Below are 26430 nucleotides of genomic sequence, written 5' to 3'. Positions count from 1 at the left end.
AGCTACTTCATAGCCTGTCCTACAGTGCATCCCCAATCGGGAGCATTTCACATTTTAGCTCCTGTGCCTTTACAGAGGAAAAATCTACATATCAGTCTGATGCCACCCAAAAGGGAGGTCCAAAACAAAAAACTGTGAGGGAAATTTCCTTTTGCAGAGAACCCCCAGACACACATTTTAGCCTTCATTGGCCTTGTCAGCAGGGTACAGTTGGTATTTTACAATTTTATGAATTAACTTTTTTGAATAATGTAAAAAAAGAATCAAACATATTTCAACTTTATGATAAAAGATTGAGGAGCAGAACTCCAATTTGGATGATAATCTCCACCTTTGGATAGGCTATACAATGCTTAAAAGAGACCTATCATATCCTAAATTATACCCAACACAGTTGTTATACCTGCATGCAACAGGATAACCCCCCTCCATGCTATTAACTATTTTGGGTTTTTTCTGCTGTGCTATCTATAGTGTATAGTCTATATGTGTAGGTAAGGAGCAAACATACTGTAGTACAGTATGCATTAAGATAATCCCTGACCCTGAATGATACCCTTACTTATGATGACATAAGCAAACTTCAGTTCTGAACATCAGAGAGCAATTAAGATTATACCCACTTGCACACATTCTCCTGCCAGGTACAAATCCAGACTGGCCTGTGCCACGATAGTGATAATATAGGAACTTCCTATATAGGAATTCCAATGCAAGCTTCAATGATGGATCATGGGAAATAAAGGACAATTTGAATAGAGCAACCTTGCAGCATCTTTGGTAGATATCAGAGATCAGGAATTGCTTAAAACCAGAACACTAAATACAAATAACATGGCTTCCAATGGTTTATTCATTCATGGTTTTCTCTCTCTCATATGTGAACAATCGCCTTAAAAAATGAGCAAATTTGTTTACATGGACTATCATTGATACAAATGATGGCCTTAAATCCTGACCAATGTAAGCGTATGGTATGCATTTCCATCCTGAAAAACAGTTCTTGGACAGGGGAGATTTAGACTTGAGACCGTTGGGATGACAGGTCAGGTTGACAAGCTGATGAGACAATTCCCTGTTTTCTTCCTCTTACACGAAAAGAATACAGTCAGTGACCTTGTATAAAGTCCAGGACATTTTACGAGGGCTTAACCCCCACCAGCTATAAGACCAGCTACAATTTGAAATTGCCACCAGGAGAAACACTTAGTGGAGAATACGTGGCAAAATGATTGTATAATTAAATAGAAACTGATACATTGGTATTGTTATAGCTTTGCATAAGAATACCCCACTAGATTATTTGAAATCCATGATGAACAATACATCCTAATTATGTCCTCCCTACCCTCTACTCTAAAAGTCTTGGTATCTTTAGCATTTCCTCTTTTGTGTGCGTAAAAAAAAAAGCACTAATGATTCTCAACTAAAGTAATGTGTTCTTGTGACTCCAAAACCATTTTGCTTAATGAGGTACTAAGTCTTTCTAATTACACCCAGAAGGGAGCAGGGCCCTGCCCAAACGAACAATCATTACTTAGGTAATTTATAGTAATACAAAAAAATGGAAAGTATGAATTCTTCCCAAGAATGGGACTATTTATTTCAGTATCTCCATTCCCTAGCAGCCAATTACCCTATTAAAGCAACATTTTGTTGCTAAGGACATTAATTGAAATGGAAATTAATTTATGGAAGATCACCTAATTAAGTTGACATGTAATGATTATGTCAGAATGGCCCGAGTGATTAGATTTTTAATTTTTTTTTACTAAACGAGTGTTGTCGTTACATTCTATTTGTAAGTTAATTTATATAAAACCTTAGCGCGTACATCCTTTGTGGTTATAACTATTTAATAAACATGTCAACTGCTTTTTTTTTCTCTACATATGAAACAGCATCTCGACTCTTGGTGTTGAGAAATACTTAAGTCAGAAGTTTATAGAGCAATTAAGGACCCTCATGGGAGGGTGGATACACAGAGACCGTCAGATAACAAGAATTAGCAATTCTTATGTTTTTTTCCCCTATAGGCCCTAGAAAATTCCTGAGATCATCAAGTATTTGTGTTTCGGAGGGACTTGTGTGTTATATGGTACATCCTATTGTAATTATGCTTCAATATTTGTCATCTGAGGAATAGCAGGGAATAGAGAGAATTCAATTAGTTTATTTTAATTAGTTATCAGGTCGCAAATTGATCTTCACACTAAAGATTGGTAAGCCCTGTCTGTGCTGAAGAGGCCAAAGATGACATTTTCTTTAAGTGGCTTGATGATACGTGTTTGGCACATTCTGTCTTTAAAAAAGGATCTTGTATAAGTACTTGTACAGGAATGTTATTTAATATGGCAAATCATAGATGGGGACATTGTAAGACTGAATAAAAAAGACAAGAATCCTCTTCTTTTTTGGATCACAGTCTAGTAGCTCAGGCTTCATCTAATAATCTCTATCCATGCAAGGAAAACAGTAGGCAGGGGAATGTTGCCCCTCTACACAAGCTCATTAGGGAAAGTGAGTACAAATAAAAATGACAAAGCCCGTACACGTACGGGCTCAAAATGCATTGTTTTCAATGGGTTTAGGGACCGCCCATTGTCCTTAAGGGGTTAATAAAACATTTAAGCCAACATTTAAGACACCTTTCCCTAAAATGTATAGTCCAAAGGTGTAGTTCTTCGCCATCCTTCAAATATACCACAGCACGAACTCCCGAGCACCACTAGACATATCCTGTAGAATTTGATGATCCATTGTCACCCCATCTCTATCGCTCCTCTCTCAGCCCAGCAGTCGACTCCACCTGTGGATGCCGTACCTTATGGAAACTGCCACTATTTTCTATAACTTAAACAGGTCTCACAGCCATATGTGAAGGCTTGTTTGAGGATAGTTCAAGGATATACAAAACCAACCATATTGATGAAACAACATGCCCATATACACTGTATATAGAACATCTTTCCCACCATCAATCTTGGTTTTATATAGTTTGTCCCTGCTCAGTCTCTCCATCGCGGAGCCCTGTAAAAAGTGAAAACATAATTTTGTAAGTTTATTACAATAAAACTCAGATGGAGTCTGGGATCCTCAGGAGCACTGCCACAGGACTGGTCAATGCTCTTCGACCCATCTGATTTCCTGCTAGGTCCTGGTGCAGCAACATCGACATTGTCTTTACCGTTGTCTTTATTTGTACCTCCTCTGCTCCTGCCCCACAGGAGTAGTTTGAACTATCTGGGCCCATATCCACGTAGTTCTGGAAGGGCACTCCCGATATTTGTGCTTTTTACCATAGTCGTTACAAATGAAATCCTCTGGACGTTCTTTTGTTTCGTGCCCCCATAGGTTGCAACTCTTACACAAAGTCTGTCTTTCATTTTTACAAGAATCCACAGTGTTGCCATACACTTACAGCACAATAAGGGCATCCCTGGGTAAAACAAATATCCTTGATCCTTGCTGATCACAACAAATGAAGGAGGGTGTGCCATACCACCGATAACTTAACAAGAAAATTCCACTCACCATTCCAAAGTCCTTGCAAGTCTTTAACCTTTAACAGTGGATACCCAGTCTTCATTTTTGTGATGTTGCACTAACACAGGGGGATATTCAGTCTCTTTACTTTGTTTTCTCATCTCCTTCCTCTCTGTCTTTCTCCTTACTATGGCCAATATTTTTTCTCTGTTCTCTGCTTTTTCTCTCTCTCTCTTCCATCAGCCTCATCTCTCTCATTTCTCTTTTCTCTCTTACTCTGTTTCTTTGCTCTCTTCCCTTTTCTCTCATGCAATTTCTCTTTTCTCCCATTCTCTCCCTTCTTCCTCCACTTTCTTGTCTCTCTTCTCTGTCTCTCCTCTATATCTTTTTTTTCCCTTTATATCTTCTTTCTTTTCTCTCATCTCCCTTTCTCTCTACTAAGCCAAACATTGTAGCAGCTTTACTTGTAAATCCACATTCATGGCCATATCCCAAACCACCCCAAATATAACCCCTCAAAGGATGTCCAAGAAATTGCTTGGCACATAAAGACATTGAACAAATAAAAACACAACTTACCTTTTAAAGCATTTATGTTCAGGTTCAGCTGAAATTGAACTGCTAATGGGTTTAAATTTGACATGTCTATTGTTAATCATAAAAAAGGCTTATTCAATCTGCAAACTTCATGCTGTCGTCCCTCCGTGTTTATAACGTTATAATTGGCTCCTGTCAAAGAATGTGAAGAGTGGGAACTTACTTTTTTATTTATTCTTGTTTGTTTATGATTGTATAATATTATTTGTTGTGGCTTGTTTTCTAGTCTGTAATAATATTTGTCATATCTGTTTATGTTTGACAACAGCAATGGTGTCTGTGACAACTGTGTGCTATTATTATTTATTTTCTTTAATTTGCACAGAGACTTTTTTATTTCTTTTTGTTACACAAAAAAACATCACATGTCAACACTACAATCATATTGCATTTAAAGGGGCTATGCAGCTTTCATACCCATTAAAGTGCATATGATGGCTTAGCTGTCCATTCAAGATCAAACCCTACAAGCATGCACATCACCCATTTTTTTCATGATACGTTTACTTTTCATATTTTGCCGACCAACACTTACAAAATGCTGCTTCCTACAGTCTGTGAGAGAAGGAAAACTGTTATACTGTTCACATGTTGCAGGGCATCTATTGTGCTTGCCACAGTATGTCAAAATGATGTGTGTGTTGGACACAATAGGCAACCATACTGTGCATGCCCACTAGGCCAAGCAGATGCCAGAAAGTAATCAACATAAAACTAAAGCACCAGCTATAAGAGAAGGCCGAGTATTTCAGCTAAGAAAAAAGGGCATCAGTGAAGCATATGCTGTTCGCTTCACTGATTCAGTAGAAGACATTGAGGCGTGACTGGCTCTATAACATGCTATAAAAGTTATCTAATACTTTATAAAATGGATAAGATTGCTGAATGTGTGTTTTCTATTCCATCCAGAATATCATTAAAATAACCATAAAATAATTGTTGTTTATGGAATACAAAAAAAACCATTTTTTCCGCCGTAGAATAGTAATTCTTTAATAGTACGTATGATCAAGCACATAAAAAGCAAGCGACCAACAAATAGAAATCCAACAGAAATTAAACGCGTCTGAATAAATAAGCCATCCGTTTCTGTGCGGCAGGCAAATTATATTAGTATTGTAACAGAAGATGGAACTTTTTTAGCCGCTGTGTGTAAAAATGAGGACAGCATTAGCTTCGTGCCACAGAAAGGTGTAACACACTTCAGTGGAACTTTGTTTAGCCGATTTGTTTTTGCCCGTTTTTTTCTTTCTTCTTTAAGAAGACTTTGGTGGCTCCTTGCTGTTAGCTGAACTCTTGCGGTTTCTACGTGTCACCCCAGTTCCAGGTTGATACATTCCGGTGATGGCTGGAGGTTTCTCTCTGCTAGGGAAGAAGATAAAATACATTATACATCACTTGTATCTTGTGGAATGATCAGGTAATCATCGTTCCCTGCACAATGTAGTGATACAGTATGCCGATAGAGTGGTCTTAGCATAAAGCTCAGACAGCCCACAAGGCTCAGTTAAGAGAAGGTGCTAGCATTGGGCTCCTGCCTCTGAGAGATGGAGTTTGAGGGCAACCCAGATCTGCGGTTGATTGGATTAAGCACTATGTAAAGTGAGCCATAGTTGTGGAATTCTGGTGCCCGACCCACCGGTTTGTTTATTTGGTTATGGCTGGTGGTATTTGGCAGGTCAGTTCTAAGAAGGAGGCTCCAGGTAGGCGTCCATTCCTTATGTGGGTTCTTGTTAATTTCAAAAGTGAGATGTTTTAGTTAGTGGAGTAAAAAATAGAAGAGGGTTGCTTTAATAAAGTGGATTTATTGTAAAATAAAAATCCCCGTAGCACCACCTGTTGGCAGGAGAGGAAAGTGACTCTGATTATTATTATTATTATTATTAGGAAGGCTCACATGTGCATGCTGCTGCGCTACTACAATAGGGTCCTTTAACATTGCATAACATGACCCCCTGTTCGGACAAATGGTACCAGCCCGGGGCAAATTGAAACGGATACATGGGTTGAGACACTTTAAATAGCTTATCTCATTGCCTTTTAATTCACTTTTTACATGACTGATCCATAAGTAGTAACATAAAAGCAGGCGTTGCAGCAAATTCTATCTATAGCTTTCTACCCTGAGGGTGTAATGGTTAGGCACAGATACCCCCTCTAACACACAGTACCATTTATCAAAAGTGAAAAACCATGTTTGCTATCTGCTTGCTCTTGCTGGGATACAAATGATTGACTTCCCTGGTTACCCTCCTCTGAGTTACTCCGTTATACATTCCAAATACTGCAGGGGGCAGCACTTTACATGTCAACATGCAACATGTCAACAACATGTAAAATTGCCCCCCGGCAATTTCAATTTAGACATTACAAATATGGAATGCATAATAAAACGCTAAATTCACATATATATATATATTTGTAAAATACATCATCTATATTGTATTCTTGTTCACGATATACATATTTTTACATTGCAGCTCGTATTTTAATTCTCGATCTCTCATCGCTGCCGCTTCTATTTATAGCAGCTCCTTTAACATGAAAATATAATCATCCCCGTATGTTTTTACCAAGCGGAGTTGTAAAACCATAACGTGTATTTATGATCGGGCCGCGTACTCACTAATGCGCTTGCAGTGGTAATATTGCACAGCCTGCATGCTGGGGAGCTAACACTACACCGCTGTTTTGCTTTGGAAAACATAATGCATTGTTGGTACTAACCGTATATTCTGATTTCTAACTACTCGACAGGGTAATTGTAGCAAAATGATATTTTTGTAAGCCCTCTGCGGGAGGCTGTCCAAGCCGTACAGTTTGTAAGAATTTCGCTTTTAATGGACACATCTCGATGATCCTACGCATTGTGTCGATGGAAAGGCTCGATATTTTTTTTTTATGACAGCCGCATCTAATGTTCTGTGCAGATATTGTACAGCGTGTAGGTGGGAGATGACAGATTAGAATTATTAAAAGGGTGACATGGCTGGGCTTTGGGGGAAGGGGCAGGGATTTTTTTTCCGCTAGGGACGAAAAGAAGACGCCGTATAATTAGCCCTTAATCGGCGATATTTTAATTAAATGTTATGTCTGTAGAATTCTAATTTCCATGGTTTGTGAAAAATTATTTAACTCATTCTTATCTTATAAAGGTTAACTCCGTTCCCAAGGTGCTAACCATTAATCACATTCCAGAGGGAAATTGATATCCTTGAATTAACTGTTTGAGTGCATCCAATGTGCGGAGTGTGGGATTGGTTCTGTTTTCGGGTTGGCTTCAAAGTTTAACATGCACTTCCTGGGACATTACCGCACCGTAAATTCACCCTAACTCTCAGGGCAACGCAGAAGATTCTCTGTTTTTCATGTTGTGTCCGCTTGGAGAATATTTGAGCAAAACAAGTTAGCCCCCCCCCCCTCTTTTGAGCAGACTTCACATTTCCGCTGAAACGGTTAATTCCTTAGCTCTCCATTATTATAATAGATTATCAAAGGCTAACTCCTTGTCTTCGCTGGTATTGCTGTTTTGTTTAGACTTAAATCCAGCTGTGTTACAGAAAATAGATTCCTGATATAGTCCTTCCAAAGCTTCCTGGCCTTAATACTGGTTTAAATAAGCATTAATGGACATAAAACAACAAGGTGTTGAGTCCCCCTGGTTTAATTACACAGCCGAACAGAAACAGTATATTCTAATTAAACATCGTGTCCAAACCTCCCAACAAAGCCTGCAATTCACGCTAAATCACAGCCTCTTAACCCTTTCTTTCATCTGAAGCTTTCCATAGCAAATATAATCTCAAAGGGTCTCAGTTATACAGTAAGAGTCTGATTAATATATGTTGTTTAGCTCTCATGTAGCAATGTAAAGGGTTAAAGCATTATCACAACCCCCCCCAAAAAAGGGTTACTGCAACCCCCTACCGTTCCCTAAAGGGGATGACCCATATTTTTATAACTAGTAGCTAATAATGTTTTTTTTTAAACTATTGTGATGTTTTCTTTTCAGTTTTTTTTGCTTAATATCATGTTTTCAAGCAAAGTAGCCATTTGTATTTGTTGTAGCTTTGGTACGTTAGCCCAGACAAACACTCTGACTCCCTGTCATACTGCCTGTGGTAAATAGGCTCAGTCTTGACTACTGTGGATAATGATTGTCTGTGGCAGAATGGACTTGATTAGCATTGCTGTAAATAGTCAGCTCAGCGTGGTGTGGAGCAGGGAAAGCCACCCAACATATCAAATGACTGACAACAATGGCAGCCTCCCAGCCCGCCAATAAAAGAAGTTTATGGGAATAAAATAAGATAAAAATAGGTTTTAGACAATGCCATCTAACGTTTGCCTAATTATGCGGATTATTAATTATAAAAAAACAGAAGAATGTGTTTCCCCTTAATAACCACAGCTGGGCTCATCAGAATGTCTGAATTTATTATTGATGCACCACTTGGGCTCATGCTTGACTTTGAAGGCCACAGAGTTAATAAACAGAAAGGCGCCTCATAGAGTTGGATCATTAGAAATCGTATCAACCAGCAGTTACACCGTGAAAGAATCAATCCCCCGATCAATTGTGGGTTACGGTCAATTTATTGTGTGTTGGGCAGTGCTGGATAGCATACTGTCTGTCTGTTAAGGGTACTAAATCGTTCGGCTTATCACCACCACTTGCTGATGACTTTGTACCTTTTGTTTCAAAACTCCCCAGCCCGCCATTGTCGTCATCAGAATGCGCAGTGGCACTTCTTCACATAAGAGTTGTGCTTTCAGACATTATGAATTGCTAAGAAGCCCTGTATAAGTTATAGGTATACAGGCCGGGCCAGACTTCCCAGCACACCACTGACCTATGTGCCAGTTGGGGACATAACAGATCTCCCTTGTAACCAGACCATATGCACTATAGAGGTCTGTGCCAACCAACGCAGCCCCCACAGGGACCTTACTCCACCTGAAGCTTCCTTAAAATACATTGACGCCAAGATTTGGCGTCATATCCCGACACTCGGCATAGAGAACGGTGGCCGCAGAGGTAAGCGGTTGGGGTGACTGGGGTACTGCCTAAAGTAGAACCCATCCCAGATATATCACCGCCAGAGTAAAAGCCTCGTATAGGGTCTATTAACAATCCAAAATGGCTTCTTACCGTTTTGTTTTGCTAACATGTATCAAGACAATTGTTACCTGCCACTGTTCATTATGATGCATGCACTAGGACTGCACATCTATTAAAGTTAATTAGGGCTCTATTTTTAAGTCTAATTTCCATTTGGTTCCTGATGGAATAACTGGATAGCTTGTGATGTGCTTCGTAATACACTGTGTTGAGGAATCTGTTAGCGCCATGTTGCTGTAGTAATAGTATTGGTAATAACTAGTTCATAAACATTTATTTCTGCGCCGTGACAGAGAAAGCCTGACCTTACTATAATTGGTTTTCTGCAAATGCAGGCAAAGCGACCCCAATGTTAAGCAGAAATCTCCGGGTAATTAGCGAGTTGGTCAGAATGGAGCGTTATCATACTGTGTACTCTGCGGGTTATTAAGAGAATGGGAAACAGGTTTTTCACATTTTATGCATAACATTTTCAAAGCTGTTTTGTGGAGAGCGGGGGGAAATAAAGCGATGGCTTTTCAAATAGCTATTTTCATCCGAGAGTAATTCAGCCATTAACTGTAATCTATAATCCAAATGTTATACAATAAAAAACTGTAAGGTATATACATGGTAATTGGAATAAACAAGAATGCTGGATTCACATAATGAAATTATTGTTTTATTAGTGTCCGCACAAAGGACAGGGACAAAGAAGGGAGAAGAAGCAAACCATCCCTTTGTTTTTGGAGCTTGCCTGGCTTTTATTTAAGAATTATAGTGATATTTAAAAATAATAATAATAATAATAATCCTTGGATTCCCCGGCTCATTATTCTTCAATGTCAGTGTCTGTGACTGCAGACAGACTAAAGGGGTCTTAAAGCTTCGAAGAAAGAGGAGAGGAGATAACAAGAAAGAAAAGCTGAACAGAGTGGTCCAGAAGAGGGACTGTCCCTCTTAAAGAGGGACACTTGGGAGATATGTAGTAGTATGGATCTACAGTACCCTCCACTATATTTCACATGTCTTTGGATAAACCTGTGTTGTGTTTGCAATTGTTTGATATCCATGAAAGTAGAGTATTTTTGTGTATTTTTGGAAGAAAAGATCATATTTTCTCATATTTTGCTCATATTTACCGCGAGTGCTAATATTAGTGGAGGGCACCTTCCGTAAATCAGTGCACCACACAGTACAGTTTGATGGGGTGCACCATAGTGAGACAATATGATTTTTTTTGAACATTTACTAGGCAATGCGTCTCTATGTTCCCAACTTAGAGGTGCAGCAAATAGAAACACAATGTGTCATGTGTAGATGACAAAGACTCCGGGTATTCCCGGCACCCTCTTCCAACGCATTCAAATTCTTTGGCTCTTTAGTATTGATAGGCGATCAGGATAGGAATACCGGTGTATTGAGCATATATTCCCGTTCAGAGGTTCCCAGAAGTCAGTGCTTCTTAATACAAAATTAAGTGGTATTGCTCCTGAAAAATGTTTCTATTTCATTACAACCTACTGAGCTCCTGGTAGAACATAAAGCGGACTAATTCAGGACCTCCCACCCTTTTCCACCCTCATCCTTGGAAGTAATAATCGGTTAGAGTCTATTCCTGTGTACAGCTTATATTCTTCAATCTTCAAATAAATTGAAAGTTTTTCCGGTCACTGGTTGATGATTCCTGCTGAAAAGCCATGAAATTCACCTTGCACGGCCCACCACAAATAAGTCTGATTGTATGTAATAGGGTCAGACAGAGTAATATGAACTCTGTCAGTATAAAGGCCAAGTAGATCAGAGAACATTGGTTGTGCATTGGGTGCAATGACCCTTTCCCTGGCTTTCTCCGTATTCATTCTGTATTCTTATCTTGCTCTGCACAATTGGCCTACACGCCTCAGTGGACGCTCTCATCTCCTTGTAGCTTGTTCATGCAGGTGGCAATACAAAAAACAAAAGAAAACCGAGCAGGTAAATGGTGTGTTTATTGCTAGAAAGTGACTTCTAGAAAGTCACTCAGATTTAAAACTCTATCTCCAGGTCTGGTTTTCTATCCCCAGCTCTATGCACAAACTGGCTAATACCTACATGGTCAAAAAATTAATTAATGGAGGTTTAGGTGGTGGGACAAGGTTAGAAGATCAGTTGCGTATGAATAGAACCACACATAATGAGTGAAAATAAGCACCATTATGAGTGGGGCATATGCAAGAATAGGTGATACTTTTTCTTAAACTGATCACCTTTAGCCTCAAATTAATTGTGTTCTAGAGTAGGGTTGCCATATCAGCCAGCTGTTCCAAGACACATTTATATTTCAAGTCCAGTGCTATGCTGCCCTGCAGTATGTAGGATGTATAAACTCGCTGAAGGGAACCAGTTTCCCAAATATATTGCCACTGATTTTCAACATGTGAAATGTATATGTGACCCTCAACATGGTAACCCTACTCTAGACATACATCATCTATGGAAAATCTGGCCCCAGCCAGCAATTCTACTATCTAATGCTAAATTGGAATTTGTTTTCTTTTTTGGATTTTCCTGAAAATTATGACATATTACACATGTAGGGGTATGGCTAACCCCAGACACTGTTTGGCGAGTGAGGAATGGGAGGAAAGTAGGTAGAGTGGACATGGCCAAACACAGCTGGTCTGTCTGGACAAAGAAGAAACCCGGGGACACTAGGCTTTATTCAGAGTTTTCTGGTCAAACCCGGATAGTTCCTTGGTGTGTGTATAGTGAAATAATGCTTTATAGTGAAATAATTGTTTTATAGAATGTATTGTTGTTTTCCTTTATTGCTCCTTTAACATGGTCATTTGTGAAATGATTATTCTTCCTGTAAAACCTCAGTAAAAGTATTTGGTGCTTGTATTGTACAGCTGTATGAAATGCATTGAACATTTATGCATGAGCAAGAATAATAAGAACACCTACTGGATATGTTGTTTTTAAAATATTCTTACCGTGTATAAGGAACAGGTGTTCCCAGACCCTCCGTCATGCTGTTAAGTTGGTAATAATCCATGAAAGTCCTGGCTACGTTTCTTCCAAGCTTCATATCTGAGATCTTTAATTAAGGAAATTCTTGAGGGATGTAAAATAATACAGGGTGATTATTTGATTTAAGTAAGAGCAATTTAAATTGTACTGCGCATTTATTTAACTTGAAGTTAGTAGTTCTATATGCCATATGAGGTCTTTCTCCACATTTCTTTTTTCCACCTAGTCCCTGAAATGGCAAATTGCTAACTTGAAATGGACCTTTAGAACAGTGAGGGTCATCACTACGATTAAAAAGATGTTTGTGTCTAACAAGCACAAAAATGGCACAAGGGTATAACACTCTGGAACCAAACCCAACCTAGTCATTGTGGTCATGCTTCCGGTACATCTTTTAACATGGTTTATCAAAGGGGAACAATTAAAAGTTAAATGGCTAAAATGCCGTGGATGGCTTCAAGTCCGATAGTACACAAGGACTTCATACCCAAAAGGGGATCTGGATCTGAGTGGCTCAGCTTGAACTAACATAGTAATTTAGGTTACAAAAAAGACACAAGTCCATCAACCTTTCTATTGATCCAGAAGAAGGCAAAAACCCACATCAAAGAGAATTCCAACCTCAATCGTGTCATTTTTGAGATCAGATTCCCAGACTCGCACCCAAAGTGGGGTCTTACTATTGACTTATGCGTGAGTCAATACCTGCTTTTATTAGTTGGTCAGTCATCTCTATTCTTAGGTGACTCGTCTTCTTACTGAATACATAGGACTTCGTAAAACTATAGCTCAAAACCTATAGATTATGTCTTCCTTTTAAACAATCTCATGCTGTAAAAAACCTTATATGAGGTCATCAACCAATAAAATGAATCAGCTGAGCTATGACACATTAGTAGACAATGTGGTTGTAGTAGATGTGGTGGTCCAGATATAAGAAGTTCGGCGTACAAACAGTTATATATTGTTAAATCGTCACTGTTCCTATGTACTACACACTTGATCAAGATGTACTATGTAATGTTAAGTCCGGGATGCTTGGTTTCAAAGTAATTTTAGGAAATTTGTTATAACATACACATGACGTGACAATGAATCTCCATGGAATAACATAAGGTTTTTGGAATTTTATCTCACTGAAGGAAAATCTCTCTAATTCCTGATTGCTTTCTACATCTAATCAGATTAGCTTTCCTACACCGATTTAGCAGAATTTATCTTTTGTTGCTTGCACTCAGAAATGCAGCCTTTCGTTTAATGCTATTTTTCTATCACAATTAGAAATCCCTTCAACAGATCCTTTTAAACAATCGTAAGGTGAAGTCGCAATTACGTATTAAATCAACAATGTTCCTCATTTGCCAATAATATAGATTTTTTTCTTTTCTAATTTCCTTTGTGAAGGGCATTTGCTTGTTTCCTGGATAATGTTGTTAACTTATTTCTTGAATGCTATGAGGATGGAGTCTCCTTTTACCAAAAATAGCCTAGTTCGATGAACTAATATTAGTACTTGGAATTAGATCTTTCAGAGGCTAATCCAGAAACACAGTCTATGCGTAATATAAAACTCAAAAAGTGTAGCAAAGGTAGGCCCAATGGTGAAACCTAGTGGATCACAATCCTGTAAGTTTACAGAGCCGATTACAATTTATTTTATTTGCTCTTGAGAACAAGCACAGCTTCTTCGAGACGCTCTTCCTTACTTACAATTGCTCATGAAGCTTCTGGAACATGCGCAGCTTAGTGGAGGGAGCCTTGACAGGGCTAGGAGGTGAGCCCTAGGAGTTTTGTTTTAATTTAATTGGTTTGCCTGGTTAGGGGGTTGGGTCTTATAAAGAGTGGAAGCCATTTTGTGAGCTCACTTTTTAATCTGCTTTTCAGACCTGTGGTTGTCCCTCCCTCCCTCCCTATTTATGGTTTGGGGGGGGTGTTTTCCCCGTTTTGTCACAGCGGCGGGGTGGAGAGGCAAGTTTGGAGAGTTTTGAATGGGGGTCTGAGTGGTAAAAGTTAAATGAAGGTTGTTGGTTGGTATGTTTTTTGTAGGTTTCGAGCTGGTCTGTGGCTCAGAACCTGGGGGTGTAGGGGTATCTAGGTATACCCCTAGTAGGATTTGTGGCAAAGTAAAGTATTGGCACTTTATTGTTATGTTTTTGGTTTATTGTTAATTTATTGTTTGGGGTCATTGTCATGGTGGGTGGCGTTTGGATACTATTGTTATATTGTATTTTGTGTGACAATGATTTTTCGTGTATTGGTGTTTAAGCTGTGGACTTATAAATAATTTTCCACTCCAATTTGGTGTCCTCGTCTTAATTTGGGGGGTTTGGGTATGCTGGGAATTTTTTCCACAAGGGGCACATGGATCGACTATGCTCCTGTCAAGTCACCTAAAGAGATCTCATGGGCCCCTTTCTAAAATATCAGTTAGCTCGCTTAGATCAATGACTGTTCTTGGTTGGATCAAGCTGTAGGATAGCAATTGTAATTACATTCTGCATATTCAGAACGGTGACATATTCTACAGCGTTTTAATAAGGAGGACCATGCCTCGCTCAGATATATTAAATCAATAATATAAGTCTAATAGGTATTCTGAAAGGCTGAATGTTATAGAAAGCCCCCAATGGCTCTCAAGTTATAACTGTACTGGAATTTAACATGTACTGGATGATCACACACATGTACTGTGATCGGAATAATGATTACTCCTAGGCCTCATTAGGCCCAGATTGTCCATCAGCCACACCAGGGAAATGCTTGGCAAGCTGGTGACAAGGCATACCACCCACTGATAAATCTGGTCGACTGGTGGATGTAATCATGCATGATATATGTGGCCATACGCTACGTCCGTATAGGAATGATGTTGAAGTTTATTGGACACTGGCCCAGGGGATATTCTCTATACCAGTTTGGCCTATTGACCTGGTGTAGGACTAGTGTAGGCATGGATCTATCCCAAATTGAGACAGGGCTCGTCCCAGAAATTATTAAGTAGCAGGGAAAGTTGGCATGGAGTGGGTATGGCCAAACACTGGGGCAGCAGTGTCGGAGACTCTGGGTCAACCCTGGAAAGATTGCAATAGTTGGTCATGGAGCATATAGCAGTATCATACTTTTTGAAGTGTTTTTATACTGGAATGGGTTAGAAATCTATGGAAACAATCTCAGAAAGTAATCCTGGGAAAGACGTTTCTGAAAACAGTGGAACAGCGTAAAAATAAGAAGTACACTTAAGACACCTTACGTGTACGTTTCCCGACAAGCCCGGTGTATAGTTACTCGAGGTACTTAATTTGTTTCAGAAGGGCTGTCTCAAACATAGAAGTGCTAACTGTTCATTCCATAAAAATGCAGTCTTCGTAAGTAATAGTTGCTTCAATGGACTCCTCTTTTTTTCCTGTGTCTGAGCTCAGTACGAAATTCAGTGATTTAAAGCCGAGAGATCACATGGGATACAACAAATTCCAAATTATTTATTTCTCGGAGCAGGAAGCCGATCTAAAGATTATTTACTGCAAATGGGGCTGAGTGTTAGAGCGCAGGGAACGGCAAAGAGGAGGGAGGAGCGGATTGATTGAGAATTTTCAATTAAAACCTGCAGTCTTTTAAAAGAGATTTAGGGTTTTAGCAGAGAAATAATAACTCTCAACTAAGCAGAGCGAGAAAGGTGGGGCGGTGGAATGCAGTCACCAATATAGGCTAAATACTGTAAGATCAACATGTTACTTTTTTCTAATAGGAAAATGTATATCAGAAAAAGATTGTGTTTAATGGTTTAACAGTCTGAGTTATTATGTTTCCCTCATATTTATGTCTGACTGTTGTAAATTGTGATTTGGAATTCTTTCTTTTGAGTATATGTTGTAAATGTCTTTCTACATGGTCTAAGCACAATATTCCCGTAATTTCTTTAATATATATATATTTTATATATATATATATATATATACATTGTGATATGTACAATACATTACACATGATTTGCTATACCAATATTTTTTCTTCTTCCAATAATACATATTGTGCATCCTACAGGTCTGAACATTCTTCATCTGTACGGTATTGTTGTGTTTGCGACAGAGGTAAAGATCTTGGAGACCGAACCATTCCCTGTCTTCAATCAAAGCGGTAGTCAAAAAATCTAGCGGCAGCATTTTGCGCAAGTCAATAACAGTCAATAAGTCATGGCAGGCAGTCCAAGTTCAGTGTCTGGATCATCAGGCAGGAGTATGAGTTCATTCTATGGGTGAAGGTAAACGTCCTCTGTCCAATTATTGTTTCAGAACTGTCCGAGAGGCTGTTGTAAAGAGCATATCAACCACAGAATGGAACCCTTCGAGCAGAGGTTTCTTCAGGGCCTTGTTAGGATTTAAGGAACACTCTAGTGCTCCTATGCGGCCCCACCATTGAAGAATGTATATTGAAGTACCCTCCTTTAGGAGGACCACCAACCCTTCTTGGGCCAGTTCTTCCAGCCTTGAAATCAATAGGAGCACTTTCTGCACAGGCACGCGGGGATCTAGTTAGACCCCTTGGAAATATTGAGCAAATTAGTGCCGCAGCTGGCAGGTAGTGAGTATACCACGAGTGCACACTTGTGAGCAGATGTTTTACCAAGCCAAGAGGATGGCTTGAGGAAAGAGGAGAAATGTAGAAGGGGTTTTTCTATCGAATCCTTCCATACATTTGCATACATTTAAAGGGGACAGTCATCCATCATATGAATCAAGGCGCATATAAATGCTTGAGTTGCCCTGCTAATTTCGCTGTGAATTTGCTGAACTTCCTTTTGGTATCTGAGGAGTTAAAAAGATTTTAAAATAACATCCATTAAGAAAAAGCCAAATGCTTGACTTTACGGGGACCGCCGCACATAAATTTCAGAAAATTAATTACACTGTGGAACTCTCATTAACTTTATGACTGAAAAGGTAATAACCAACTTCTCACTCTTGAAATTGTCGTACGTACCGTCCTAGCTTGGAGTGCCACGGAGGATGTTCATCCACTCAGGCTAAATTAACAGCAATTAAAGGAATATTCTTCATCGTAATGTTCCTTTTCCACCACTTTGAAGTATGCTTCAAATAACAAAGTATATGTGTACCTTCACTGGCCTCTGGGTCAGTTTCTTCTTTCTGTGGTTGGGCAGCAGTGTAGAGGATCGAAAGCTCAGATGTAATGTAAGTAAGCTTCACTTTACTGAGCGGACGGTGGATAAATGGAACAGCCTTCCATCATAAGTGGTAGAGGCTAGTACCATGATGGAATTTAAACATGCATAAAGCTATACTGATTCTAAGACAAGAGAAAGGACCGATATACATCTGGAAAAGTAGGCAGGTTAGATGGGTCAAGTGGTTCTTATCCACCTAGTTTCTGCCCAGTTCCCTCGCAGACTTTCTGGGGCTAACCCCACCGTACACACAGACCTAGCGGTGCCCTCGCATGTGGCAAGCCCTGCCCTATACACTCCCCGAGAAGACGGGGGATCTCTAGGTAGCCTACCCTTAGTCATAGTGTTTGTCTATAGATTTGGCCGCGCTAATGCAAGTAGAACGCTTACACATGACTCAATGACTAATATGCAGCTGAACATATACTAGGAAAAAAATAGAGCTTAAATCCAGGAGAGAACTCCAGGACAGAACATTGATTAGATAATGCTGGCTCTGCCACAGGCTGCCACTTATCTCAGCTCAGCTAACTTTATAAAGTGAATATCTCCAAAACAATTACAATACCCCCCCCAAAATTACAAGCTGAAAGATTACTGAGCTTTAGCAAAGTTATTATTATTATTTATTGTTTTATATAGCGCCATCAAATTCCGTAGCACTGTACAATGGGTACGTTTCCATTCAATCACTTTAAAGGCCATGTTTTTATACTGCAAGATTGAACTACTTGCTTAATTCCAGTCCCAGAAAGCCTCAGACCAGAAATTCGGTATTCTCTGCTAAAATAAGTCGAACTCGTTTAAACCATTTTCATTCAGCCTACTTTGCTCAAACTGAAGCAGCCAAAAAGCCTGGGGTTCAACATCATCCTATACCCCCAAACTTTCATGTGATGGTCTCTTTTATCCATTTCAATATTTGGAAAAAATACTTTATTTCCTTTTTGCCCGTGATCTCTCTGAAAGTTAAAGTGTTAATATCCTACAAAAATCCGGCGAAGAAAAACAAAGAAACACAATTTTCTTTAATGACACGGTTTTGGTAAAGCATTAATCGCAGATGAGAAATTGAAAGCCCGACCTCTTCTGAATGCAGAGCGCGGACGCAGCGTGGCACGGCAGGGAAGCTCTGCGCTACTGTTTGCAAAGCAGCCCTCTCTGTCAAGGGGTGCGAGGCTCGCCACATCCCTAATTCAGTTTAATTGAAATTCTATGCTTGTTAAATTCAGAACTCGCTATTGATCAACATATGTCAGCTGTGCAAAATTGGGCTAAATTGGGCGGACTTACTGCTGATAAGCCAGTCTGTCGAGAATCGTTGGTGCCTCTTACTGAAGTAAAGTGTAATATTGCGAAATAGTAAATACAAGCAAATAAATAATAAGACCTGCATTAGGTTGTTGAAGGACGGTAACAAGAAACGCATGCCAATAAATCCTTGCTCTGAATATAAGGCTTGCAAAATGTTTAAAGCTTGTAATGGTGGAAATAGGGATATGGGTTGTATCACTTTTTGATTCCCTATCTCCTTTTTATATGGGGACTTTTGTTTGCCCATGCCTGTTAGTTGATGCATGGATGGAGGTGGCTGTGTGATCCAGTCGGACCTCGTCTAGAGTACCGTAAACTGTGAACAAACAATATATACCTTGCAATTAGTATAACACCAGAAAGTCTATTACAAGCTGCTCAGGGAAGAGTAGTCTATTGTTTAACAGAGTTACAATTAATTTCAGTACATTAATTTATTAATATCATTTCAGAAGATCCTTCATTATCTAGCTACCATGTTACCATCCTGTGTCAGTTCTAAAACCGGCCCTTTGTTTTCTCAAAGAACAAATGGAAATGCTTTGGGTGAAACCATTTATGAATTAATTAATTCCGTCCCAGATTGGCTGAAACTATCTGAAATGGTCTAAGTACAGGTTTTATCAGACAATATTAAAAGGAAAGTCCCATAGAACGTCATCTGCAGACGTGGAGGCCGCCATTGTTGTCAGCCATGTGATATTTTGGGTTCCTTTCCCTTCTCAAACACCACACTGAGCTGATACTTTATGACAAAGCAAACAAAGTCCATATCTCCATAGATTGTCAGTAGACAGAAAATTTGACTGGGCTATTAAGACTGAGACATTATATTGCTTACCACAAGACAGTATCATAGGGAGTCAAGGTGTTTGTCTAGTATATTGGGCCAAGACCACAGATATGCAGCTTTTTAAAAAAGAAAAAACAAAATAGGGCAATTTTTTTTTTTCCAAACTTTCTTTTTAACTGATATTAGGCAGTGATAATAATTTGGTGGAAGTACCGCTTTAAATTCTTAGATATGTTCTCAAATGACCGCAATTTAGAGTTTGATTTGAAGGATTACTAGTGATTAGCATTTTTTTTTTTAAATTAACTTTTTTTCTACAACTACTTCCTGGCAACAACCTTGTCTTTCCAAAACTCTAGTACAAATGAGCCTTACTAAATAACATTGACATCCAGCGGTTCAATAATATTGAGACTGCAATGTATCATCTCTGCGTGCTGAAAAAAAAAACATTTAAATATTCACCGTCTCCTCCTACGCTGCTTTTAAAAAACTACAAGTAAAACAATATAATTTGATGCTCGTCAGACAATGAGATTGCCAAACTCATTAATAATTTTGAACTTGAATGGGCGGCATTTAGATTGCTGCTTGTATCAAACATCCAATTAACATTGCTAATTAGTGCTGCAAATGGAAATCAAGAAGGATGGTAATTTAGGCTCGTAATTTAAAGGTTTCCAAACATTAGCTGCTCCAAGTCACATACGGGATTCATTGTTGCAAAACCACAGATAAACAGAGCCTTGCTGGAAATTGGACTTCAGATTGGTCACCTAAACTTAATTCTCGACCAATCAAGTCATCAGTTATGGTACCCTATAGGCAACAGCTTAGGGAGACCTTGAGACGATATAGATTTAGCATAAATTTGACTACAAATCAAGAAAGAGAAAAGGGTTTGATTTAATGGTTCCCCTACTACTGTCTTCTCCAAAGGTTTGGAGCCTCAATAACTCCTCGTCATATTACTGGTGGTTCCCTTAGTCTTTTTGATAGCATCACACTAACTATGGAATAACGTGGGCAAATCTGAAAATCCTCAACTATTTGGGGACTTTAAGAACAAACGTGGGCACCACAGACTTAGTTTATTTATAATTCAGGCCGTGTGTCAGAGATGTCGCCACCAACATCTTTTGCTTATGGGCTCTCAAAACCCCGAGTCACCGTTGTATTAAATAAATTCTAATTCAAGAGTCTGCCAGCAAATGTGAGGCTATCATCTCCGGAAAACATGAATAGAAATCAAGGTTGTTCATCATACTGATGTATAAGGAAGACCTTATCAGGATGAATATGTATGTGTGATATTCAGTTTCTCTCGGTTCTAAAATCAAATGCTGTTTAATAAAAAAAGGGACTTGGCTTCCAGACTTTAAAACAATTCTATATTTACATAAATAAGCATTAAATGATAAAAGTGTTACTGTCAACCCATTAAACATGACAGGCCCAAAAGTCTGAGGAACTTAGTTCAACGTTAGGCCTAAAAAATATTATTTTACAAATTCCAGCGCAAAACTTTTTTCAAGGCTTAGCTGCCTAATGATGATCTGTAGACTCAATCTCTACAGCTCGTGAACTGAATCACTGCGTTATACGTTTATTAGGGTCTGGCTACTACAGTCTACTCAATCATCCTTATTGTAAAAGAGTACAATGTCACCTCCTTCTCATTTTCACCAATACCATAAACAGTTCGCGTTCTCCAAGTGGGGTATTCTAGCCTAAGTTGATCAAGTTGACTTGTCCTAGGGGAGGAGGTTTAATTGCACCTCCCCCAACACATTAATAAGGTTTTGGTAGCCGTATAAACTGCTTTGTGTGCCCACTATGTAGGAGGTGAGAGTAGGATCTCACCCTATTGAGAGTGTGCCTTGACGTGGCGGGTGAGCTTAATTATGCTTTGGCCAATTCATATAACCAAAACCTCTCATTTATATTATGTTTATATATTTGTTGCCAGTTTTATTAGGGTGAGAAGCGCAGACAGTATTTTGTTTTTTGTATACATTGTACAGCCAACACACTGTATTTGCAGCATGCTCACACTGTTTGGTAGGCTTCATATTATACATTTGTATTATTTGAGCCTGAGACTAGCTTAGCGCACCGTCATTTTTTCTTTTCCCTGTTTGTCCTAGGGGATGTTAGCCCATATTGTCCTACTGGGTAATAAGGTTCCCTTGCGCTTTTCAGCAAAAGCTGGGTCAACTCAAAAAAGTAGGACCACAGAAGAAGATACATTCATATATCATGGCTACATCTAATGAGTAGAAGTGCTTAGGACAGATTTCTACAACTAATTGCACACATGAAATGTTCTCTGCCCCTATCAAAGAAAACCGAGACCATGGTGGTGGAAAACCTGAAAGTTTCGTAATCCACCTCTTTGAGCCTTTGTGGTGTTTCCAGGATCTTAATTCGAAATGTAAAGACTTGGTTACAAACTGGTGGATGTACAGTGTCTGAGCTGGTGAATACTTGGGTTACATTTTATTTGATAATGTATTATCCTTTTATTTTGAACTTTCTAGCTTTTTCTAACACGATTAGGTGTCTTGTGTATTTATCTAAGTTTTAAACCCAGTACACAGGATTATGCCTGTCCTTACAAATTTCCCTACATAAGGTTGCAATTTACTGCTGTAATAAGATGGAATGAACACAGAGGAATGATATCTCAATTGAAATAAAGGTGTTATGTATGTCTTATTATTATCTGTCCATTATTCAACCAGCAATCTAGTAATATAGACATTTTAAACGTATTTCATGCCTACAGCAGTGCATGTTTTTGGACCCAGTGTGTGCTTGTTTTCAGAAAATGTAATGTTTTCGGAGAGCTGTGTATTAGTTATTTGTATATGTTCTAGCTCTGTTATTGTAGTCTGATTTACTAGACAAACCCTGAAGTCTTATCATACTGCCCGTGGTAAACAGTAGAAAGCCTCAGTCTTAATCACAAAGCTTAACATGCTGACTAATGAAAGTCTATGGAGAAAAGGACTTTATTAGCATTGCCCTAAAGAATCAATTTTACATGCAAGCAGAAAAATATATTTTATTCCATGGGGCTTCCCATGATAGGGAAATAGCATATGCTGGTAACAATGAGCTAATATAATCTTGGGTTTTATTTTTTGTTTGTTTCATTTCCAACCCTGTAATATGCAATCAAGAGAAATTACTTTTTTTTTTTTCTAAAATATACAACGTATAATTAACTCTGATCAAAGTGTCATAATACAGCAATCTGGTTTCTATTTTAACCTTTAAGTAGCCAGAGGGGACAAATTGGACTAGCAGAGCAGGTAGAAAAAAAAATCTTATTTTCAGATTTCTTTGGTATCAATCAGCAATTTAACAAAGCGTAATTGCTTCGGTTTATGGCTCCCAGCAGGTAAAGCGCTAATTATAGGTGCAAATAACAAAACAGGGGGAATAATTACCTGTTTCTTCAAGCTAATATTAATTTCATACCACTCAAAATAATGACAACAGAGGGTGCTTGAGAAATCCCTGCAAACCACAATTTCAAAAACAAAAATGGAAAATCATTGAGGCTTGAGTTAACCCCTTTCAGAACACATAGACTAAAAAAATAAAATTGCTCATGTGAACTGCAGCCGTAACATTACTGAAATATGATGTGTTTTTTGGACAAGCACTACAGTTCATACCACCCAAATGTCCCAGTTGCCGTGGGCCCATCAGGACTTTTGGGCTATGTCCCACATAGCAACCCCATTGTCCTGCTTTTGATAACCATTGCTAAGGGCCAGCTGGCGAGATCCTGTGTTCTCCCATGATCAGTCCTGGGAGCTTTAAAATCAGTTGTAGCTCCTATGTGATATCCTTGCAATGCTCTGAAGCTTAGCACCACGTATGGTAGAATGATGGTCCTGTCCACATCCAGGACAGCACCTGTCCTGCCACCTAATCATCCAGACTCCAACACAGGTGTCCTGATTTGGGCACTGAAATGTTGATGGGTTTTTAACCCCCAAACGTAGCACTAACTGCCACCATAAGATGGGGGAAACTGTCGGTAGCTGAGCTCTTGATGTATTATGTACTCTACTCAGTTATTCCTGAAGTTGAAATCCTCAGGAATTCCATTCATAATAGAACTTGGCTGTTTGCTTAATGTCCAAATATATGTTTCTGTACATCAGTATTCTACTCCCACCGACATACCATTACATTTGACCATAATCTACCTACTTTCAATGTGTGCCCTACAGTAAGCCTTGTTTCCAGCGATGTCATTTGGAATATCTGGGGGCTTTTGGGACATAAACCTGCTTTTGGCAGGACCTGTTTCTGCATGATGGCTTAGTCCACTAATTCTAGTACAGAACCAAGCACTCCAATTTTCTTTCACATGAAAGGGAATAAAAAAGGCATATACATTTAATACTATATCCATATCCTTTTATTTAAAATGTGTTTAGTTATATGTTGCAAATCATGCTTTCTTTAACATGAATCATTAAAACTTTCAATAGACAGCCTGGTACTAATGAAATCTTCTTCAGCAACGTTCCTTAGCTTTAATATTTCCCAGTGACAAATACTCCCAGAACTTCATGTTGATTTATTGCCGGAGAACGAATGCTTGGCATTTTTGACTTGAGGCTGCTTCTTACTAATAGCTTAATGATTATAATGCAAGTCGTTTGTTAGCAGACAAAAGCGTCGACGGATGGAAGTATGCGGCAGCAGTTGCAATGCAGAATATTACGCAGGTCTATGAAGCCAACTACTGAAGATCACTACTGAAGATAGGCTCACCCGCACGGTCTTTGTAAGTTAACCCCTGACAGCGAACCTATGGATTTCCAGTGGCATCTGCAGGGTAAGTTGCAGCATTAGGGTTTTAAAACCCCAATGCTGCAACTTATCCTGCAGATGCCACTGGTCTTTAACTAATTGAACAGGGAGGGAGACCAGTGGCATCTGCAGGGTAAGTTGCAGCATTGGGGTTTTAAAACCTCAATGCTGCAACTTACCCGGCACATCCCACTGGTCTCCCTTCCTGTTCAATTAGTTAAATGTCCGTACGAGCGACTTTATTGGTCACTCGTACGGACATTTAACCCGGCACAGACTAACTAATTGAACAGGGAGGGAGACCAGTGGCATCTGCAGGGTAAGTTGCAGCATTGGGGTTTTAAATGCAACTTACCCTGCCGATGCCACTGGTCTCCCTCCCTGTTCAATTAGTTAAATGTCCGTACGAGCGACTTTATTGTTCGCTCATACGGACATTTAATTAATTGAACAGGGAGGGAGACCAGTGGCATCGGCAGGGTAAGTTGCAGCATTGGGGTTTTAAAAGTCTGCACGAGCGACTCTGTTGGTCGCTCGTGCAGACTTTTAAAACCCCAATGCTGCAACTTACCCGGCACATCCCACTGGTCTCCCTGTTCTATCAGTTAAATGTCCGTACGAACGACTTTATTGGTCGCTCGTACGGACATTTAACTGATAGAACAGGGAGACCAGTGAGATGTGCCGGACAAGTTACGGCACCAGGAGTTTAGCAGTCTGTATGAGCGACCCTATTGGTCGCCAGCAGGGGGCTCGTCTGCCATCAACCGAAGGCAGACGAGCCCCTTGCTGACGACCAATAGAGTTGCTCATACGGACATTTAAACTCCTGGCGCCAGAGCGGCTTTAACCCCGTATTAACCCCTTAACCGGGGAAAACGAAGAAAAAACGAACACGAAGAATGTCCACGAATATTCGCCCGAAGAGAAGACAGGACCAGGCGAATATTCGCGGAATACGAAGGTTTTTTTCCCCCCGAAGACGAGCACGAAGAGCCCCCTGGTGCCCAAGTCTATTAATCACCCAGCAGGTCACGCTAACTCAAGAAAGTCTATGGATGAACGGACTTTATTAGAATTGCCATAAAGAATCAGCTCAGTGTGGTGTTTCAGCAGGAAAGTCACCCAAAATATCACAAACTTCCAGATCTGCACAATGAGATAAAAACAGTCAATGCTAACTGTCACGGAGCTGGCTAGTCCGACCGACTGCCTCCGCTGTCTTGTGCTCCCTTAGCCTGGTACAACACACTTTCCCCGGTTCCCCAGTCACTAGCCGAGACTCAGTGTAGGGTAAAACCAAACGAAGACTGATTTATTTTAGACACACAGAGCTGGATATATCCAGCAAAACACACATTAACATAAAACAAGATATTGGGACACAAACCGCCCCCTTAATCTGCCTCTCAGAGACAACAGGGGCAGTAACGGGATTAACAATACAATAGGGGGGAGACTGATTTATACAACATTAAACATCAAAGAATGGTGGTCACTCCCTGGTGGCAGATCCTGGCTGTCTGCTGGAGATAATCCCCTCAGCCAGTGATGAGATGATACTACTGGGGGTAGCCACAGAAGTCTTTACAAACCCAGGGCCCATAGTCAATAGGGAGGAGGCTGGCAGTCAGGCTTCTCCAGTGGCCCCAGTGATGGAGGCTTCCGTCACAATTCTCCCCCCTTCGAATTGGACTGACATAGGATGAGACCCCAAACGGGTTGACTCCGTAGTCAGTCAGTTTATTTGGCCCATTAATTCCCTCCCAAAATTGGTGCTCCTGCTGCTGCTGGGGAGATGGGCCGGCTGCGCCATCTCCCGGGTACCGCTGGGGAGTGATGCCGCCTGCATCCCCTCCCTGGTGCTCCTGTTGCCGTTGAGGAGAGAGTTCCGGTTGATCCGGTCCTGGAATTAGGTTCTGCTGCTGGGGGGGCGGGTCGGCCGCTGTATCTCCCTGAACTCCTGCAGCTTTGGTAGGTGCTGGGCAGAGGCCAGCGATGCTCTGCCTGGTTGCCAGCACTTCAGCTGGGGTTAGGGAATCTTGTGGGTCGGCCTGCCGCTGGGGAGGGAGGGCCGGTTCCTCTGCTCCCGGACATGTGAGC

General features: G+C 39.9%; 2 protein-coding genes across 2 annotated transcripts in view; both read right to left on the bottom strand.

Annotated features, from left to right (window-relative positions):
* Positions 1 to 8805, bottom strand: part of LOC149288505 (spermatogenesis-associated protein 6-like) — a 35641-nt gene extending 26836 nt beyond the window's left edge. Inside the window, exon 1 of the mRNA XM_089491671.1 lies at positions 8776 to 8805. Coding sequence (XP_089347797.1) covers positions 8776 to 8805 — 30 coding nt within the window. The remainder of the gene's footprint in view (positions 1 to 8775) is intronic.
* A 3221-nt stretch (positions 8806 to 12026) lies between these two features.
* Positions 12027 to 26430, bottom strand: part of LOC149288503 (cytosolic carboxypeptidase 6-like) — a 497550-nt gene continuing 483146 nt past the window's right edge. The window contains exons 12-13 of the mRNA XM_089491670.1: positions 12163 to 12259; positions 12027 to 12078 (exon numbers count right to left, since the gene is read on the bottom strand). Of these exons, the coding sequence (XP_089347796.1) occupies positions 12027 to 12078; positions 12163 to 12259 (149 nt within the window). The remainder of the gene's footprint in view (positions 12079 to 12162; positions 12260 to 26430) is intronic.

Source organism: Sceloporus occidentalis, unplaced genomic scaffold (genome assembly GCF_023333645.1).
Source record: "Sceloporus occidentalis isolate IW3139 unplaced genomic scaffold, rSceOcc1.0.p SCAF_51, whole genome shotgun sequence".
NCBI classification, from domain to species: domain Eukaryota; kingdom Metazoa; phylum Chordata; class Lepidosauria; order Squamata; family Phrynosomatidae; genus Sceloporus; species Sceloporus occidentalis.
The sequence above is the reverse complement of the archived record's forward strand: the minus strand, read 5'-3'. Positions and strand labels throughout refer to the sequence as shown.